At 29.9% G+C, this 18,867-nt stretch overlaps 9 protein-coding genes across 13 annotated transcripts; 6 read left to right on the forward strand and 3 right to left on the reverse strand.

Moving 5' to 3' along the window:
* Positions 1-321: 321 nt before the first annotated feature.
* On the forward strand, positions 322-1,761 carry LOC113799111 (deoxyribonuclease-2-alpha-like). The gene is made up of 2 exons (XM_027349697.2): positions 322-804; positions 879-1,761. The coding sequence occupies exons 1-2, from the start codon at positions 322-324 to the stop codon at positions 1,662-1,664; spliced, it is 1,269 nt and encodes a 422-aa protein (XP_027205498.2). The 3' UTR covers positions 1,665-1,761.
* LOC113799110 (uncharacterized) lies at positions 1,667-5,785 on the reverse strand. Its single transcript, XM_027349695.2, has 5 exons — positions 5,508-5,785; positions 4,841-5,431; positions 3,069-4,751; positions 2,240-2,991; positions 1,667-2,167 (listed from the first exon to the last, which is right to left on the reverse strand). Exons 1-5 carry the CDS (start codon positions 5,554-5,556, stop codon positions 1,796-1,798), a joined length of 3,447 nt encoding a protein of 1,148 aa, XP_027205496.2. The 5' UTR covers positions 5,557-5,785; the 3' UTR covers positions 1,667-1,795.
* Positions 5,786-6,655: 870 nt separating this feature from the next.
* Positions 6,656-7,953, reverse strand: LOC113799108 (A disintegrin and metalloproteinase with thrombospondin motifs adt-2-like). The gene has a single exon (XM_027349693.2). The coding sequence runs from the start codon at positions 7,916-7,918 to the stop codon at positions 6,731-6,733; it is 1,188 nt and encodes a 395-aa protein (XP_027205494.2). The 5' UTR covers positions 7,919-7,953; the 3' UTR covers positions 6,656-6,730.
* Positions 7,954-7,969: 16 nt separating this feature from the next.
* Positions 7,970-8,864, forward strand: LOC113799088 (uncharacterized). The gene is made up of 2 exons (XM_027349671.2): positions 7,970-8,537; positions 8,593-8,864. The coding sequence occupies exons 1-2, from the start codon at positions 8,166-8,168 to the stop codon at positions 8,761-8,763; spliced, it is 543 nt and encodes a 180-aa protein (XP_027205472.2). The 5' UTR covers positions 7,970-8,165; the 3' UTR covers positions 8,764-8,864.
* Positions 8,865-9,014: 150 nt separating this feature from the next.
* LOC113799089 (uncharacterized) lies at positions 9,015-9,471 on the forward strand. The gene is made up of 2 exons (XM_027349672.2): positions 9,015-9,250; positions 9,309-9,471. The coding sequence occupies exons 1-2, from the start codon at positions 9,026-9,028 to the stop codon at positions 9,387-9,389; spliced, it is 306 nt and encodes a 101-aa protein (XP_027205473.1). The 5' UTR covers positions 9,015-9,025; the 3' UTR covers positions 9,390-9,471.
* Positions 9,472-9,533: 62 nt separating this feature from the next.
* Positions 9,534-11,548, forward strand: LOC113799099 (tudor and KH domain-containing protein-like). Its single transcript, XM_027349682.2, has one exon. The coding sequence runs from the start codon at positions 9,640-9,642 to the stop codon at positions 11,428-11,430; it is 1,791 nt and encodes a 596-aa protein (XP_027205483.2). The 5' UTR covers positions 9,534-9,639; the 3' UTR covers positions 11,431-11,548.
* A 103-nt stretch (positions 11,549-11,651) lies between these two features.
* Positions 11,652-12,755, forward strand: Csl4 (exosome component 1 Csl4). Its single transcript, XM_027349689.2, has one exon. The coding sequence runs from the start codon at positions 11,767-11,769 to the stop codon at positions 12,523-12,525; it is 759 nt and encodes a 252-aa protein (XP_027205490.2). The 5' UTR covers positions 11,652-11,766; the 3' UTR covers positions 12,526-12,755.
* Positions 12,756-13,913: 1,158 nt separating this feature from the next.
* LOC113799102 (uncharacterized) lies at positions 13,914-15,816 on the reverse strand. 2 transcript variants are annotated; one of them, XM_027349688.2, is made up of 3 exons: positions 14,968-15,812; positions 14,686-14,817; positions 13,914-14,607 (listed from the first exon to the last, which is right to left on the reverse strand). In XM_027349688.2, exons 1-3 carry the CDS (start codon positions 14,987-14,989, stop codon positions 14,093-14,095), a joined length of 669 nt encoding a protein of 222 aa, XP_027205489.2. In that variant the 5' UTR covers positions 14,990-15,812; the 3' UTR covers positions 13,914-14,092. The 2 variants fall into 2 exon arrangements, with proteins under 2 accessions (XP_027205489.2, XP_027205488.2); XM_027349687.2 differs by having other exon boundaries at positions 14,686-15,816.
* A 225-nt stretch (positions 15,817-16,041) lies between these two features.
* On the forward strand, positions 16,042-18,836 carry LOC113799100 (23 kDa integral membrane protein-like). Of its 4 annotated transcripts, none has more exons than XM_075821528.1 (3): positions 16,042-16,436; positions 17,749-17,881; positions 17,962-18,836. In XM_075821528.1, the coding sequence occupies exons 2-3, from the start codon at positions 17,819-17,821 to the stop codon at positions 18,592-18,594; spliced, it is 696 nt and encodes a 231-aa protein (XP_075677643.1). In that variant the 5' UTR covers positions 16,042-16,436; positions 17,749-17,818; the 3' UTR covers positions 18,595-18,836. The 4 variants fall into 4 exon arrangements, with proteins under 4 accessions (XP_075677643.1, XP_075677642.1, XP_075677641.1 ...); XM_075821527.1 differs by lacking the exon at positions 16,042-16,436 and adding an exon at positions 16,519-16,763; XM_075821526.1 differs by lacking the exon at positions 16,042-16,436 and adding an exon at positions 17,093-17,241.
* Positions 18,837-18,867: the final 31 nt, after the last annotated feature.

Below are 18,867 nucleotides of genomic sequence, written 5' to 3' on the forward strand. Positions count from 1 at the left end.
GTGGCGCCAATCAAACAAACCAACAAAAAAATCTATCGATTGATCAATTTGCTGATAAGATCTGTTTATTTAATGATTATGATCTATGTAACTATGTGACCTTATCGTTGTCATCGTTGTTGTCCAACTCGATCCAATCAACCAACCAGCCAAACGATCATTATCATCAACCAAAAGATATGATCGAGTTTTGTTGTTGCTGACATTCATCATCAATCAACCCAAAAATTTTGTATAAAAAAGAAACAGCCAAAAAATACGTCTCAGCATTGTCATTTTGTTGTTGATGTTCGACGAAAAAATCCGATTAAAACGACGAAAATGATCAACATTAATTTGATTATAGCGGTGGTGGTGGTGATTGGTTTGCTCAATATTCTTCAGGTGTCATCAACGTTATCGTCACCACAATGTATTGATGATTCTGGCCAACCAGTTGATTGGTATATTATCTATAAATTTCCATATTTAAAACATTTAAATGAACCGGATTTATTTGGTGGTTATCATTATGCATATCAAACATCGAAAACAATCCAACAATCAACGAAAAATGATGATGGATGGCATTTTTCATCCAAACAAATTACTGAATCCGAATCAATATTTGGTCAAACATTTAAGCCATTTTTTTCATCCGAAAATCGAACCAAATTAACAGCAATGTTTTATAATGATCAACCACCAAATGGTACGGATATTTCATCCAGTTATGCACATTCGAAAGGTATGATCTTGTCGGATTCAAAACAAGGATTTTGGCTAATTCATACGATACCAAAATTTATGCAAATTGATGAAAAGGTAACCACTTTCCAATCGAAAATAACTTTCAAGGTACAATCTTTGCTTTCTTTATCTTCCTTTCCGGCGCTCAGTATTCATATCCAGCAACAGGTGGACGTTATGGACAAGTTGCATTATGCATTTCATTATCCACCGCGGAATTGACAAAAATCGTCGAAGAAAATTTTCTTCTATCCCGACCTTATGTTTATCATATGCATATTGATTCGATAACCGAACCAACTGATTTGGGAAAAGCTCTAATCAAATTAGAACATCATAAATGGTCGAATGGATCGAAAAATTTTACCGAATTAACATTCAAATCATTAAATGGACAATTGTTTCAAAGTTTTTATAAAAGTCCATCCTATCATGTTGATCTTTATTCAGATATTGTTGCCAAAATATTACAAAAATCATTACGTGTTGAAACATGGCGTCATAATCCAGGGAATCCATTACATTCAGAATGTCAACATAAACAAGCTGAAGTGGAAAATATCAAAGAAATTCAATTGAAATTTATCGATTCCAAGCTGGAAGGAAATTTCAGTTATTATGATGATCATAGTAAATGGGCAATTACACGTTCGAAACCACATCATCAACAAAAAGATCAACAATCAGACGAAGATGAAGAAGATCCATTCATATCATGTATTGGTGATATTAATCGTGTTGAATCACAATTTCATCGTGGTGGTGGTACAACTTGTTTATCCAATTCGAATGTTTGGTTGAATTTTAATTCATTCATTCAATCAATTGAGAGATGTCCCGATGATCCTGAAACAACCTCGAAGACGACAACTTCTCCAAAACAATCATCAATTTGGCAATCAATTTGGGAAAAAATTCGTAATCTTTTTCATTGAAATTTTTGTATTACAAAACAAAACTTTTTATTATTTTTGAGCTTATAAACGATAATAGAAATTAGAAATTCTATTTTAACCAAAAGAGAAATGAAAATGTGAAAATAGCTTTTTTCTCATAAAGTTTTTTCTCAAACAAAAAACAAACAATCTTTTGAATTATCCGGTATTCGAACCCATTGTTGAAAACGTTGAATTTGACGACGTTCTTTTTCCAATGATTCAGCTGAACGATTGGATGAATCCAACGGGTCTTCAAATTCAAAATCAATATCCAAAATATCATCATCATTATATGTTCGTTCAGTAGATAATCGATACATTATATGAATTTTTGATTTATATGCACATAAATCAGCATACATAACTGGTGTCGGTATTGACATTGGTGTTTTATGTCGTACACAATTAAAACAAACAAAAAAACATAAACGTTGTAGTTCGGCATTCGATAAATTCAATTCGTTAACCGAAACAAAATATTTTGTTGGACGTGATGTACCCTTGTTTGTGAAAAACAAAACAGAAAACAAATCAAAAATCAAAAATCAAACATTCAAATCATCCACACTTACCAAAATTGAAAAATGTGAATTAACATAAAATATATCAAAATTTGGTTCAACAATTGTATTATCAACAATTGTACCGCTTGGTACATTTCTTGTCATACGACCAGAACGATTTATTGAATATGGTTCGGTTGTTACAAATCTTGTATGATGACGTTTTTGTACAATAATCAATGTTAATGATACTTGTTTACCAGTTTTTCGAGTAATTTTCTCTTCAATTGCTTTACGTATTAATGGAATTTCTTCTTTAGTTACCGTATCAAATTGACCTTCGGAAACACCATCACGAAATATAATTAAATGTTCAGGAAATTGTTTATCATTATGATGATAATAATGTGCTAATAATTCTTTAATCATTTCATCCAAATGATGTATCATTTCGGTACGATCAAGTTTTTGTATACGTGCTGTACTTATATATTGTGTTAGCTGCGGATCATATGTACCGGCAGCAGCTGCAATCGATATCGGTACTACTTCACGAAAACCTGGATGATTAACATCCAAACCAATTATCATTGTTTTTTCAAAATTTATATTTGGTAATTTTTGTCGTAGAAAATTCGGTGATATAACTTGATTCTGTCCACCACGTTTACCATTAATTTCGAATAATAAATTGGTAAAATAACCACGTGGTGGATTACGTACACGTGATGCATTTAAACATTGTAATGTTATACTAAAATCCTGTGTACAAACTGATGAACAAGCACCATAGATTTTTTGTGGATCTAAATGTGAATTTCCTAAAAATCAAAGAGAAAAGAAAAAAAATGAAATGAAAAAATGCGAAAAAAACCAAACAAACAAACAAAACACTTACGATCAGGTATTATAACCAAACAAAACCGGATATTCAAACGATATAGTTCGGAAAATACTGGACTTATTTCTTCAATCGAATGTATATCGAATATTTTTTTCTGTTCCATATAACCCAATTGTATATTCATTTTATTTGCTTCCATTTCTAATTGATATGAAAATCGTTCCAATGTACGATCATTGATATGTTTATCAAATGATATTAATGCCCAATTTTCATTCGAACCTGATTCGGTAATACGAAATGGATTTGAATTTATAAATTCTGGTTGTTCTAATTGATAACCATTAAACAGTGCTGGTTGATTATCAATTTGTAAACCAAATACATTCAATAAATTTGAATCAATTTCAATCAATCTATCAATATAATTTTGTATACAATGGAAAAAATTTTCCGGTTTAAATTCAGATTTTTTCAATGCTGCTGTTTGTATATCGTTTGATGATTTGTTTGGATTAATAAATTGTAATTTTCCCAAATAACATAGTTCTAATGGTAGATAATTTTTCTTATTATTATTACGATCATTTTTTGATTTGGCCAATATTAATGGATTCTGTACATCCAAATGAAGATGATAACGTTGACTAAAATATTCAAATACGGATAATTTTTCACCACAACCATCTTCAAAAAATATTGATTCCGGTCCATTTGGTAATAATGAATGAAAATTATAATAACGTTTACGTTCACCATGTTCAGTATATATGGTTATATTTTTCAATAAGCTATTAATCGAATTGAAATCAATTTTTTTTGGAAATTCTGTTTGCATTAATTTGATTATATCGATTAATTTTCGTTTTTTTCTTGTTAATAAACAACCAACACGTGGATTTATTACCAATGATAAACCAATCTGTGACATTCGTACGGATAATTCAAAACCAAATACAAATTCCAAATATGGATATTGTTTATCATCAATAATATTATCCATATTAAAATAACGTGAATGATTATGAACAAAATGATCTTGTAGTATGTTATGAAATACCAGATTATAAATATTGATAATTTTTGTTGGTAATTTTGTTGATTTTCGTTGAAAATAATCATCAACCATACCAAGATTAATTTTATCCACCAGATTTAATTGTACTTTTGTCATTTTTTGTGAAACTTTTCTAGTACAACCACCACCACCACCATCCCTATCACCACCACAACCAGCAACATAATCAATATCATTGATAAAATCTTCAATTTTCAATTGATGACAAATATATAAATTTGCCCAACCATCATAAACATATGGTAGATTGAAATGTTTGGAATTTTCTTTAACAAATTGTTCAATAATACGATATGAATTACGTTTTAAAAATATTTTTTCACGATCATCAATTTTTGGTTCTGCGGTTGTTGAATCAATATTTTGATCACCCGAACCACTCGCTCCTACTTTATCTTTGACCAAATTTTCCAATTTTTCATTTTCACTTTTCGTGATTTCAATCGAAGATTTTTTTTCTTTCGAATCTTTTGAATATTGACTAAATTGTACATCATAATGATATACAAGTATCTTTCGAGTGGATAATTTAAAATAATTACCGGTCAATTTTTTTGATTCACCTTGTTGTTCAACTGGTGGTTGTTTGGCAACAGCAATTTCATAATTTTTTGATACGGGAAAATCCGGTAATGATGAATGATGATATGGTTTTTTACCTATGTGTGTGAGGGTTGAGTGGAAATAGGAAAGAATGAAAAAAAATTAAACATTCGAATTCGAATTCGAATCATTCGAATCAAATTACCTCCTCCTTCGCGAGAATTTTGTCCCAATAATGTACTAAATGAAGAATTTAATGATGTCATTTCGGTTGATGATTGTTGTTGTTGTCGATCCGAAACATTACGTATTATTGTTGAACGATTTTGTTGACGCAGTTCATCATTATCATCATTTCTTTTCGGTCGATTTGTTGAATCCTGATGATGATGACGATGACGATGTTGGTGGTCATCATCTTTGAAATCACGTCGCGATCGATCCATAGAATCCGAATGATGACGATGACCATGATCATCATTAAAATCTCTTCGTGGCCGATTATCCGAATGATGATGATGTTGATGATGATGATGATGATAATTATCATCACCACCTCTATTATAATCTCTGTTTGATGATCTACCAGATGAATAACGATTATGTTGTTGTTGACGATGATGATGATGATAATCATCATGTTCATTTAAACGTTCAGATTCAGTAAATGATGGTACATAACGATTATCATAATTTCGTCTATTACCACCATAATTTCGATTATTATCATCATTATAATGGCCACGTTTTTCATCATCTTCATCATCTTTTTTAGTTTTTTTTCGATTATAATTAGCTGTAAATGAAAAATTTGTTTAAAAAATTACAAATTATAATCATCGTTAAAAAAATCGAAAAAAAGAAATACTTACAACGAAAACTAATCGACGAAGAACTTGATAATGAATGTTTACGATCCATATTGTTTTCGAGGCTGGATGCCAAATTAAATGATCAAGAATTTCGAAAATCCCAACAAAAAAAAAATCCAAATGAAGAAAAAGAAAAAAAGAAATCAAGTTTCTCGTTTCCAGAAAAAACCACCCAAACCAAATCGATGATGAAATAAATGGATGAGTCGTCAAATTCTTTCGATAAGCTTGACGCGCATTTATATATGGTTGGTGGTTGTGGTGGTTGTGTGCTAAAAGCAGCGTTGCTTAGCTGACGTAGCTGCTATTGCATCAGGAACACTTATTTTTTTGTTGTTGTTGGGATTCTTCATAAACAACGTTTGATCAAAATTATTATTTTTTTCGTTCGATTTTCGAATTTCCATTTCCCATAACGACAAACAAGCAAACGTGTTTCGAGTTTTATTCTCGAGCAATCATTTCATGTTTTTCATAACTTTGCTTTCGAATTACAAAAAGATTAAGGGAAAAAATTATTCAATTTTTTAATCATATCAAAAACAAGACTTGAAGAACGTTTTGCATATTACTATGGCAAGTTCATAGAATTAAAGGAAATTGAAGAAATCAGAATTCGTAAGTTTTTCGTTTTTTTTAAATTTGCATTCATTAAAACATTTCTAATTTCCAAATTTTCTTTTTAAAAAATCAAATCAAACAGCTCTATCTCTGAATTCACTGTTAGCCGACGTGTTTTAAAAGAGGAATTAAAATCTTTCAAATTCACTGGTCGGAAGAAAAACAATTGTATAAAGATACTATTGAGTTTATACGATTGACCGAATTAGAATCTGAATGATTCCAAGGAAACTTTATTCTGATTATATGAAATTCGGCCCTTCTATTTTTGTCGAATTCAATTCGACAAAAATAGAAGATTCGAACAGTGTCACCAGATTTGGAAAATAAATATCGCCTGGTGTTGATGAATTGTTGGATTTCTCCTGGATCCGAAAAAAATGCTAAAATCTGACAAAAAAATTTTATAATTCTTTAACAATTTATGTAGAAAAATTTAAAAAAAGTTTGAATGATTTTTACAAACACACACACACACAGAAAGAGAGTAATTGTAATTACAAAAATGAACCCTCTTTTTTTTGAATTAAAAAAAAAATTTTATTTTCAGTTTTTTTTACAAAAAATCATTCGATTCGATTTGATTCGACTGTCGATTCGAATCAAAGACAATTACCAGCTCGACAATATTTATTCGGTGCACAGGTTGTATTTTCAATAGCCGGATCAATATAAATATTAACTAAATTATTTGTACATTGAATTTTCGTACAAATCGATATTAATTTTGTATTTAAAATGTTTGCACGAAATGTTTCACCCAATGACATACGACATTGTTCATCCACATTAACGGTTAATGTTTGTGAGTCTATTTTACAATCATCATCCGAAGTAGAATCCAAATCACAAGGAAATCTTGCTAAAAATTTATCCGTTTTTAAACGAAAACAATGTTCAGTTGTAGGATCCATAACATTGAAATATTCTTTTAGTTGATAATAACTACAGATGGAAAATTGTGTTTTACCCGGACCGGTTGTTGCTGACATTATAAAATTCATATTACAACTTGTTTCTTGTAATTCTTCATCATGATACATATTTAGGACATGTCCGATTTCATGTGCCATTATAAATGCTGTACGATAACTACGAGCTTCAACCAGTATGAATGATTCATGTGGACGTTTACAAGCAACATGACCAACAGTTGCCAAACCTTGTGTATCGGTTTTATTACGACGAAAACGAAAATTATAACCGGTTAATAGAATTGCAGCAGAATATATTTGTTGTTGAAATGTTTGATTACGAAGATAATATTGTCGAAATGATTGACGATATTGTTCACCATCAGCATCCGAATCAATACGAATGGTTTGTGATATTAATTGTATATCTAATATGGTAAAATAAAACCTTGCCAAATGTTTCATCGGCAGATTATTATATGATAACGATACGGAATTTGTAATCGAATAAATAAAATTAAATAAACGTTGTTTATTATGACCAAATCGTCTAAATAATTGTTGATCATAGAAAAGAAAAAGATTTATATAAATATTACCAAAATGATTCGAATGATTTAATTTGGATTTTCCTTCATATTCGATATCGTTATTGTTATCATCATCGTCATCAACATCGATATTACCCCCCTCACTATCGTTTTCATCATCATCATCATCATCAATATCAACAATATCGATTCGAATCGATTGACGACGATTACGTATAATATGTTGTCGTTTATCAATTATAAAATTACCATTTATTATTATTGTTATACAAATTAATATAAATGTTATTAATATTATATTTATATTTATAATTTGCATATTCATTCACTCTATAAAAAAAACCGAAAAACAAAACATCGACAGAACATTCATTCAATTCACAATTTATATGGTGAAGAAATTTATTTCAATGATGAAAATCCTGTTCTAATTAAATTTGTTTGTTAATTAAATTTGTGAAAATATTGAAACCTTGAATCGCGAACCAGATTTTGGTTTGAAAATTCAAAAATTCAAAATTCAAAATTTTTTTCATTTGTCATTATCAATCAGACAGAAAAAATGGCTGAAAATGTCAGTTTTCATCGAATCATTCAGTCGTTCATCACGAATCTTCGTGTCAGAAAGACATCAAACAAGTGCCTTTCATCCAAAGCAGACATTCAATTCAGCGAAATTCAATTCAACGGAAACGAAACGAAATTCTTCAAAAAAAAAAATGTGCTGGGAAACTGAACGCAGAGAAGAAATGTGGTGTTGTGCTGCATCGGTTGCATTTTTTTGTCCACCATTAGCCGTATTATTATTACATGGTTGTGGAATGGATTTCCTACTATGTTGTATACTGACATTTTTCTGTTATATTCCTGGATTTTTACATGCATTATGCATAGTATTCTGTCCGGATCGTATAAATCCAAAGAAAAAATTTCAAATGACCGAGGTTAGTTGTTTTAGCTTTCAGAATCTTTTCATTTTTCAAATTTTTTCAAAATTAGCAAGCATGTCGCGAACGTGAAAAAGCCGAATATCTTAATCGTGCCCGTGAACGTGAAGAAGCTGCTATTCGACAAGCTGCAGCTATTCAGCAACCATCGCCAACATCTCCAGAATCCCCACCATCCCCACCACCGCCACCACCAGTATTGCCGGAAATTTCTCGACCATAGAATCGTATGGATTTCCAGAAAAGTTTTCCCGAAATGTTTTTCCAGTTTTTCACAATTATCATCATCATGACGAGTAAATTTTTGAAAAAAAATTCAAAAAATTCAAAAAAAATTTAAATATCTGCCCTGTCATTCAATCATTGACCGATCTGCCATTTTTGATTTTCATTCACTATCATTCGCTATTCGTTTCAAGAAGAAGTTGAACTTCAGTTTTTCAAATTTTCAAATTTTCAAGTTTTCAAGTTTCATTCGATCAATAATGTGTTTCAAAGTAATTCGCCGTGATGAATTATGGTGTTTTGCATCAATCATTGCATTATTTTGTCCACCATTAGCTGTTATGATGATGACCGGTTGTGGTATTGATTTTCTTTTAAATTGTTGTTTAACTTTTCTGTTATGGATTCCTGGTTTTATTCATGCTTATTGTATTATTTATTGCCCGGAACATATTGATCCAAATGCTAAATTACAAATGACTGAGGTTTGAAATTTTCAATTTTACCAATGTTTTTTTCCATTAACATTTTTACCATTTTTAGGCTGCCATACGATGGCGTGCACGTAAACAAGCCGAAAGACAAGCAGCTGATGATCAAGCTCGTGGTATCGAACGATTATAATCGAATCAAATCAATCTTTTTTCAATTAAAAAAAACAAAAATCATTAAAAATAAAGCATATTTCAAATTTTTTAAAAAACAATCGATACTATTTTCGATACTATCGATATACTTATTCGATTATCACGTGACAATTTTGTGTTTGTGTGTGTGCAGCATTGCGTTTTCCTTTGATTTTTGTTTTGTGGTTGAGTTTTTCCTTGTAATTTTTTTAAATAACACCAGACAAACAAACAAAAAAGGGATCTCAATGTTATCATCAACAAAAAGATCATCATCATCATCATTATCATCATCGATCAAAAGTATTTTATTTAAATACGTCATTCAATCAATACGATCCAGAATGTGTCCAATATCGAAAAATTTTTATTGGTTTGGTGGAATTGGTGCATCATTAATATTTGCTTATGGTTCTATTTATTTATTCTATTCGAATCGTTTTGATGATGATGATGATAATGATGAAGATGATCATGGTAAAGATGGTAAGAATGATGACGATGATGATCGATTTTGTCCATCAAATTTCATCAAAAATGCTGATAATTTTTCAACAACCAAACATTCCCAATTCAACGATAATGATGGTGGATCGGATACAATGTCAGATGATTCATCAATTGAAATCATAATACTTTATAAACAAATTTCAAACAGAATATTCGAACAAAATGATTGTTTCAAACAAATTCAACTAAAAACCGAAACAATAATCGAAGAGAATCACAATAATTCAACCACCATCAATGGACAATATCGAAATATTTTGATAAAAGGTTTTCATAAAAATGTAATGCAAGCATCACGTCTTATTGATCAGCTACTAGTCAACCACAACGATGAACAGCAAAACTCACCTTTGATTGAATGTAAACGTTTTGAAATACTATCAACAAAATTACCATTAATAATCGGTATCAATGGTATTACAATGAAATCTTTGATCGAACGTTCTGGTGCAAATATTCATATTGATCATCAACAATCTTCCGGTGATAATAATGGTGGTAGTCAATTTACAACGGTTGATATTTATGGCAATAATGAACAGATTAAAATGGCCTTTAATCTTATTAATGAATTACTGGATCAGGAACGACGATTTTTTAATGATAATAATCGATTAAAACAGCAACAATTAACCACGAAGTTTGATGATAATGATCTTGATTCATTCGAAATGTTTGATTCAACAAATGATTTAATTATTGTTGGTGATAATCATCCACAATATATTCGACAACAATCGATTGTAGCAGAATCATCATCATCGATAGTTTGTAATCGAACATCATTAACACGAGAACAAATTTCCTATATGACCGAATCATTCGATGTAATCGATGATGATCATGATCATCATCCGGATCGTTCAATTTCACCATCAATATTACCACCAATTCAGGTTTATGTTTCACATATTGAACATCCTGGTCGATTTTATGTACAAATCAATGAAAATCGACGTAGTGTTCGTCTTGATGAATTGATGGATGAAATGAAAAAATTTTATTCAAATATTGAAAATCAATATGCATGTCGTTGTGATTCGTCGACCACATTGAAAATCAACGATTTGGTTGCCATAAAAGTTGATGATAATGGTGATGATGATGATTCGAAATTTTATCGTGGTTATATCACCGGTTGTTTGGATGATAATAATTTATTTTCAGTATTTTATGGTGATTTTGGTATCACTGCTCAACATTCCCCACAATCATTATTCTATTTGAATGGAAATTTTCTTACTCGATTACCATTTCAAGCTATTTGTTGTTCACTTAATGAATTATCCATTGATGAACAATGGTCAATTGAAGAGATAAAACAATTTCGTGAATGGACACGTGAAGGTTTATGGGAATCAATAATTAGTATTCGATGTTATCGATATCATTATGATGACAATGGACAACGAACATATATGGTTGAAATGTTTAGTAAACAACCAAATCAATTAATGACAATAAATGTTGGTCGAAAATTAAAACATTTACATAATCAACGATTAATTAACCAAAGAGAAAAACATTGAGTATTTTCAACCAAATGAAGGAGCTTGACTTTTTTTTCATTTCCAAAAATTGTGATATTTAACTCAAAAAACAACATTCTATTTTCTTCCATTTAACATTTTTTTCTAATTCTATTAACTTAATTTTCTCTATTTTTGATTGGTATTTTTGTGATATTTAGAAAAATTTGAAATTAAAAGATTCGAATCAAGTGAAAATAGAATGTTTTTTGAACCAATTTGGGTTGAAATAGTTTACACACAGCAGCAGCAGCAACGTGTGTTCGAAAGTTTTTCGTTTTTCGATCTTTTTTGAGTTTTTTGTTTTGTTTTTGTTTTTGATTCATCTAATTTACCATGATGGCAGATGATAATCAAATGATGATGAACAATTGTTTAAATGAACCGAAACAATTGTTAGTAATGCCTGGTGATTGTCTACTAAAACATCAAAATAATATTATTGCATCGAATGGTACTTATTTAAAAAATGATTTTATTTATTCATCCATGGCTGGTTATTTACAAATAACCGAACAAAATGAATCACATTTTGATGATTTACAGAATAAAACCGTTAACGATGATGCTGAAACAAAATCAATGAATGAAGATAATAATAATGATTCATTGAATACATCATCATTATCGAATCAAATTATAACGAAAAGAATTGTTAAAGTTATACGACCGGGTAATGATTGTCAAATACCATTTTTAGAACCAGGTTCAATCGTTACTTGTCGTATAACACGAATAACATCATCATTTGCTAAATGTAGTATATGTTCGATTGAAGATTATATCCTTAAACAACCATATACAGGTATTATTCGATTGGATGATATACATGATGGTATTTCCGCGCAACAACAACGTTTACGTCATGTTAATCGTTGTTTTCGTCCAGGTGATATTATACTTGCACGTGTTATTGCTGCTGGTGATAATCATCAATTCCTATTGACAACAGCCACATCTGAATTAGGTGTTGTTGTTGCTGTTAATGATTGGAATGAACCAATGATACCATTAAATTCAACCGAAGTATTATGTCAACGAACTTATACAAAAGAAACAAGAAAAGTTGCTAATATTGAATCGATTGCCTATTGATTGCCTATGAAAAATCTAATCGTAATTTTATTACGCCATTATTTTCTCTCACTTGGGTTAATATAATTCAATTGTTTTTTTTTCAATGTAAATATTTACATTATCAAAATGAAATTATCATCCACAAAAAAAACAAAACAATTCAGCAATTAATCATCATAATAATCAGAAGAATGTTTTTCGAAGTTACAAAATTGAATGAATAAATTCGAATAAATTTGGATCCCTCACATTGATTTGTAATTGATTTTATTTTTATTCTCATTGAAAATAAATCGATGATGATGAATGTCAAACCAATTTTTTCCCAAAAAAAAATAGAAGATTTTCCCATCTGAATGATGAATGCTATATAAACGAATTCTCAGTCTGGAATCTTCGGAAATTCTATATACACACAGTGAGATTCTGTATATTCTGTATCACCAAAGAACATTATTCGATGGAGATGTATTTTCGAGCGTTTTTGAATTGAATTATGAAAGTTTTTTTTCGCCTTGTCTCTCAGTGTGTTTCATTCGGTTGTTGTCAAGTTGTGGATTTTCTATTCTCGGTTTGTTTGTGTTTTTTTCCCCGTTCAAGTGTTTTCGAGTGGCATCATTTTTTTTTTGCTTGCTGGTTTTTTGGATCCTTCAAAGTGTTAATCCTTTTTTTTGTCTCGGTATATATAAAAAGCCACCAAAAAAAGGTTCTCTCGGTGCAAAACAATTGACAAAATTTTCATTCAGAAAAAAGAAGAGAATCAGCAGAAGAATGTCTTCGATTAATAATCTAATTCGACAAACAACAATGTCGTTGATCGATTCGAATATTGATGATTATCATCAACATCAAAATCTACCACCATTATCATCATCATCATCATCATTGACCAACGATAAAATTACGATAAATACGTTACCGAATGGCCAGATTATTGCCGATAATGATCAACAACAACAACAACAACAACAACAAATTGAGCAAACATTCGATGTATCGAATGAATTGATTGCCAAAAATTTTGCCAAATATTATCCGGAAGAGGCAAATTTTTGGATGTATGCAATGATTGTATTAGGTTTTGCATTTATTGTTTTTGTTGCTATTACAATCTATAAACTTTGGTAAGTTTTTTTCGAAATCTTCTTCGTGGTTGATTTTTAATTTGAAAAAATTTACCGAAAAAAAAAAAATTTAGCCAACCCGAAAATGATGGACGATTTTCAAAATCGAAATCGAAAACAAAATCAAAACAAAAACGATCCGAATCGGTTCCTGGTGTTACAGTAGCCGGAATTGTACCTTCGACAACAAACATAGCCTGAAATCTTCGAAATTCGATGACTATCTTGGTTTTTCCTGGCATCAAAATCTTGGACCATCTTGGAACAACGGCGAGGACCAACAGATGTTTTAAACATTTTATTTCGTTATTTTTGGTCTCTTGTATAATCAATATTCGGTTGATTAATCAATCAAATTACAAAAAAAAAATTCTTGGCTATAAGAGTATTTTTGGTGGAATGAAAAGTAAATAATAAAATTTGAGCATTTTTCCCCCATTGGTGATTGTCATTGTCATTGTTTATGCTAAAAGATCGGGAGTTTTATCAACAACATCGACAATCACTGTTGGTTGTTCATTGGAAATTAAATTATCTTCTTGTTGTTGTTGTTGGTTTGGATCGTTGTTGGAACATTTTTCATCATTCGATTGTTGTTGTTGCGATTGATTACTATGACAATTTGCCAATAAATCTGGTTGTTGTTTTGTTTCCAAATTACCATTACCATTATTGATTGTAAGATTGGCTTGGTCGTTATTATTCGATTGGAAAATATCAACATTCATCATATCTAAACGTTCGATTAAATTTTTACGACCATCACTATCGATTAATAATTGAAATTTCATTCGATCCAATAGATTCTGTTCCGATAATAATTTACGATAAAATTTCCAAATAAATTCTGAATCAATATTTTTTAAACGTAATAATAATTCAATACGATCATTATCATTCCATTGTTTTTCGTACCATTCGGAAAATAATTTCATTCGACATTCAAATATTGATGGTGGTTTATTTTTTGTTAGTTCTTTTCGTTTAGAAATGGTGGAATGGGGGGAAAAGGGTTAAATTTTTTCAACATCATCAAAAAACAAGGAAAACTTACTCAAAGATTCATTCAAATCGTCGGCCAATTGACCATCGTCGATATCGTCAATCATTTTACCATTCGTTTCTTCTTCTTGTTGTTCCACCAATGTTGAAGCATTTTCTTCAGCATTACCACCATTCGAATTATCTTGATGATTTTGATCAAATAAATTTTTATCAAAAAAATTTTGATAAATTTTCATTAAATAATCATTAAGAAAATCATTTCGTTGAAATTCACTAAATTCAGTAAACCATTGTACAAGATAAAGAATTTGTTTATCCGAATTTAGATTACCGAATTTTGATTGCGTTGACATAATCACTGATTCGAATGTTTGGTAGTAATGGACGAATCAAATCGAATCGAATCGAATGAAAAGAATAACCACCAAAAGAACCACCGAAAGTTGACCTGGTCAAGACTATTTTCTTCAAGATTTTCTTCGTTTAAGTTTGCCAAATACAAAAAACCTGATCAAACACAAAAAAAATTCAGGTAGCAGGTTTGTTTTCGTTCTCTCAAAATTTTCTCTTTTGCTCTTTCGCTGGGAAAAAACTCCTCCGCTTTTTTTCAATTAATTAAAGTGAAGTTTGATGGGGGAAAAATATGGGGCAAAAAAAATCCACAAATCAACAGCAACGGTGATAATGAAAACCGTCAAGAAAATCGATACCGAAAAAAATTAATGTTTTTGCGGATCGCGATCCAAATTGTTCCGAACCAAAACAATTATCTTCTACCCGAAGTGCTCTTCATAGATAATGTTTTTTTTTCCGGGATCGTCAAGGCAACCAAAATAACCGAAAAAAGTTTCAAACAAACGAAAAAGCCTGCACCTTTTTTCGTTTCGTTTATTTTGTCTTCGCCAGTTTCAAGAGAAAGTGTTGAGCAATTTTGGAATTTACGCGCTTTTTTTTCCTGTTTTGTTTGGTTTGAATTTAAAAAATCTTCATTTTTTTCGCAAAAAAACAAGGTAAGATTCTTTCTTCTTCCACACACATACCCCCCTCTTCGAACGTTTGTAAACATTCGAACGATTCGAATGTTTTTCCAAAAATGGGAAAACAAAACATTCTGAGCGCGCGAATCAAACAAGTTTGTTTTGTTTTGCAGATTTCGACCTGTAAAAAACCAAAAAACAAAACAAAATTCATCAATCAAACACACTACTGCCACAAATTATCATTCATTCATTCAGAATGAATATTATTAATTTTGGAGTAGTATCTAAATATGTTGTGAATCCGTAGTTTGTTTCGTTTTCATCGTTTTCGAAATGATGCTAGTTTTTTTCAGATATATTTATTTTGCCATCATCAAAACAACGGTAGTATTTTTGTTTGTGTTTTTTGTGTTTTCCCTTCATTATGTTTTTGATGTGTTGTGTTTGATGTGTTGTCTGTTGGACATGATTAACATTGAAATTGATTGATTGAATGAATGATAAACTAGCAAAATGCTATAAACGGCGTATATAAAAGTAGAAAATCGAAAACATCATCAATAAAAAAGAGCGAGCCAACCATCGAAAAAAGCGTGAAGAAAAACATCCATCTTGTTTATCCGATAAAAGATTTTTTTTTTTAAATAATTTTCATTTTTACAAAAATCTTTTTTTTTTACTGCAGTTTTCGAAGATCAAAAAGTCGAATATTCAGTGTGATATATTAGTCATCTTTGAATCATTTCGAACTGCTACATCGAACATCGACAGTCTACCATCGACTAAGCAAAACAAAACCTTTTCGAAAGAAAAAAACACGGTATGTGTTTTTCATTTTCTTTTTTTCCATCATTTTTTTTCGAATTATCTAAAATTCGATCTTTTCAAAATCATCATCATAGTCGTAGTCGTATATATTTTGTGTTTGAACAACGTGTTTGTCATTTCACTTTCATTTCATTTTCATTTTCAAAAATCATTCAACTTTTCGAAATCTCAGTGCGTTTATCTCTCTTCGGTGTTGTTTGTTTGTTTGTTTTCGAAAAGCATTTTTCTTCAAATCCGCAATAATCGTTGTTTGTTTGTTTATTAATCCATAAATCAATCCAAGAAGAATATTTTGGTTCGTGTGGTTATAATATCAAAGGTTTGTCGAATAGATTTTTTTTTCTATTGTTTTTCAATCCATTTTTTTGCGATTATCTCGAAATCCATTTCTATACATGTGTACTTATGGTAATTTTATTGATTCGTTTGTCCCAAGCACATTTATCTAATCGATTTTTTTTTGTGTTCAACAACAACAGCAAAAAAACTTATTTTTTTTTTGTGTTTTTTAATGTAATCGATTTTGTTGAATTCAACAACAATGAAACACTATTGATCCACTTTTTTTTTGTCGTCGTCGTAGTCGTTTTTCATATGAAAATTGTAATTTTTATGTTTTTTCGCTGAAAACAAACACAAAATTAATCAATCATTAATGACGATTTTTTTCAACAAAAAAAATAATCAATTTTCACTGTAATTAATTTGTTTCTTCTGAAAAGTGAATGTTTTTCGGGTTTTTTTTCGCTTTATTTGCTTATGCATGGTGACATTCGATCATTCGAAACCAAATTCGGGTAAAAAAAAATTTTTCCCAATTTCCAATTGGATAAGTGTTTGCATAGCCAAACAAAAAAGTTCAATCACCTTTTTTTTCCCCAAATTTATGTCCTCGGTGTGTATTTTGTGTTTTTATTTCTGGCTAAAATGAAACCGCCTTTTGTTAGTATTTTGTTAGGCCATCATCATCAGTGTAAAAAATGTATCCAGTATCATTACAAAAAGTTCATCCATCCATAGTAGTTTGATTTGATTGATTTTTTTTGGTTGATTTTATGGTTACAAGGTTTTTTTTTATAAAAATTGTAATTTAATTTTACAAATTAAATTACAATTAGAGGGTAAAATTTTGTAATATAAAAATGTTTTTAAAATGATTTGATTTTTAAAAGTTTTATAATAATCTTTGTTTTTAATTCTTGATTTTTTTGTTCTCTGCTTTTCTTTTCTTTTATCTTTCTCTTTCACGAATATTGTCCACATCATCCAATCGAAAAAATGTCTACATCCGGATCATTATCAAGAAATTCTCGACAATCAAGAAGTTTAAGTGGTACTAGTGTTGGTACTACTGTTTATGTACGTGAATCATTAATGGCTTCGTGTAGTGGTGCTTTGGTCAAATTGGCCTTAGTATTATTCAATCTAATTTTATTTGTAAGAATTTTTTTGTTTTTGTTTTGCTTGTTTTTTGATTTCTAATTTGTTTCTATTTTATAAATCATCACATGTTTTAGTGTATTGGTATATTTCTTGCCTATACTGGTTATTCAATATTTGATAATAAAAATCAAGAATGGGATGCTGTTATAAATACAAATTTTAAAACCGGATCAATAATATTGATAATATTTGGTGTATTGATTGCATTCGTAGCAGCAACTGGTGCATTTGGTGCTTGCCTAGAAAATAGTTCATTATTGGATGCATATGGTTATATAATATTCTTTTTGGTTATCGGTGAAATAGTATTATTCTATTTTAGTTTTAAATATAAAGATGAATTGGTTGCAAATTTGGAAACTGGTATTAAACAAGCAATATCAAGATTTGATAAAGATCCAAGATTATCATATGGCCTACAAATGATACAGAAATTTTTTCGTTGTTGTGGTTTTGAAGGACCAGATGATTTTGGTACAACCGAATTACCTGCAAGTTGTTGTGATCAAATGTCAAAAGTTTCATTAGATGATCCAACTGCTAGTTGTCCAAAAGATCAAATACATTTTACAAATGGTTGTAAAAATTCACCATTCATTGAAAAAACATTAGGTTCAGTTACATATGCATCATATGCATTAGTTCTTTTTCAATTAGTTGTTATATTAATGGCATGTTGTTTATCAAGAGATCTTCGATCTCATTGAACAACAACGACAACAATAATAACATAATGATGAAATCAACTAAGCAACATTTTTCTTTTTTTTATTATAAAAATATATCTGTGTTTTTTTTTCTCATTTTCCAACATATAATATATACACAAACAAACATCTTCTAATCGTTGTTTTCATTATTTAAAATATTATAACACCAACCAACCTACCAACATGAACAACCAAAGCAAATCTAAAATTTATAACGAACATAATATTCCTCTCGTATATACTCACATGTGTTTATCATGTTTTTTCTTT

Source organism: Dermatophagoides pteronyssinus, unplaced genomic scaffold, assembly GCF_027571235.1.
Source record: "Dermatophagoides pteronyssinus isolate colony J.1.1.1.1 unplaced genomic scaffold, Derpt_VIB-CSIC_2022.12 sq0011, whole genome shotgun sequence".
Lineage (NCBI taxonomy): Eukaryota > Metazoa > Arthropoda > Arachnida > Sarcoptiformes > Pyroglyphidae > Dermatophagoides > Dermatophagoides pteronyssinus.

Excerpts from the sequence above, each read along its gene's own strand:
- LOC113799111 (XM_027349697.2), top strand. The coding sequence starts at position 322 with ATGATCAACATTAATTTGATTATAGCGGTGGTGGTGGTGATTGGTTTG. Across the intron at positions 805-878 it reads TTATGCAAATTGATGAAAAG|TATTCATATCCAGCAACAGG; the intron begins GTAACCACTTTC and ends TCCGGCGCTCAG.
- LOC113799110 (XM_027349695.2), bottom strand. The coding sequence starts at position 5,556 with ATGGATCGTAAACATTCATTATCAAGTTCTTCGTCGATTAGTTTTCGT. Across the intron at positions 2,992-3,068 it reads TTTGGTTATAATACCTGATC|GAAATTCACATTTAGATCCA; the intron begins GTAAGTGTTTTG and ends TTTGATTTTTAG. Across the intron at positions 2,168-2,239 it reads ATTCACATTTTTCAATTTTG|GGTACATCACGTCCAACAAA; the intron begins GTAAGTGTGGAT and ends TTCACAAACAAG.
- LOC113799108 (XM_027349693.2), bottom strand. The coding sequence starts at position 7,918 with ATGAATATGCAAATTATAAATATAAATATAATATTAATAACATTTATA.
- LOC113799088 (XM_027349671.2), top strand. The coding sequence starts at position 8,166 with ATGTCAGTTTTCATCGAATCATTCAGTCGTTCATCACGAATCTTCGTG. Across the intron at positions 8,538-8,592 it reads AAAAATTTCAAATGACCGAG|CAAGCATGTCGCGAACGTGA; the intron begins GTTAGTTGTTTT and ends TTTCAAAATTAG.
- LOC113799089 (XM_027349672.2), top strand. The coding sequence starts at position 9,026 with ATGTGTTTCAAAGTAATTCGCCGTGATGAATTATGGTGTTTTGCATCA. Across the intron at positions 9,251-9,308 it reads CTAAATTACAAATGACTGAG|GCTGCCATACGATGGCGTGC; the intron begins GTTTGAAATTTT and ends TACCATTTTTAG.
- LOC113799099 (XM_027349682.2), top strand. The coding sequence starts at position 9,640 with ATGTTATCATCAACAAAAAGATCATCATCATCATCATTATCATCATCG.
- Csl4 (XM_027349689.2), top strand. The coding sequence starts at position 11,767 with ATGATGGCAGATGATAATCAAATGATGATGAACAATTGTTTAAATGAA.
- LOC113799102 (XM_027349687.2), bottom strand. The coding sequence starts at position 14,989 with ATGTCAACGCAATCAAAATTCGGTAATCTAAATTCGGATAAACAAATT. Across the intron at positions 14,608-14,685 it reads CGATTTGAATGAATCTTTGA|AACTAACAAAAAATAAACCA; the intron begins GTAAGTTTTCCT and ends CTAAACGAAAAG.
- LOC113799100 (XM_075821526.1), top strand. The coding sequence starts at position 17,204 with ATGCATGGTGACATTCGATCATTCGAAACCAAATTCGG. Across the intron at positions 17,242-17,748 it reads TCATTCGAAACCAAATTCGG|AAATTCTCGACAATCAAGAA; the intron begins GTAAAAAAAAAT and ends ATCATTATCAAG. Across the intron at positions 17,882-17,961 it reads TATTCAATCTAATTTTATTT|TGTATTGGTATATTTCTTGC; the intron begins GTAAGAATTTTT and ends CACATGTTTTAG.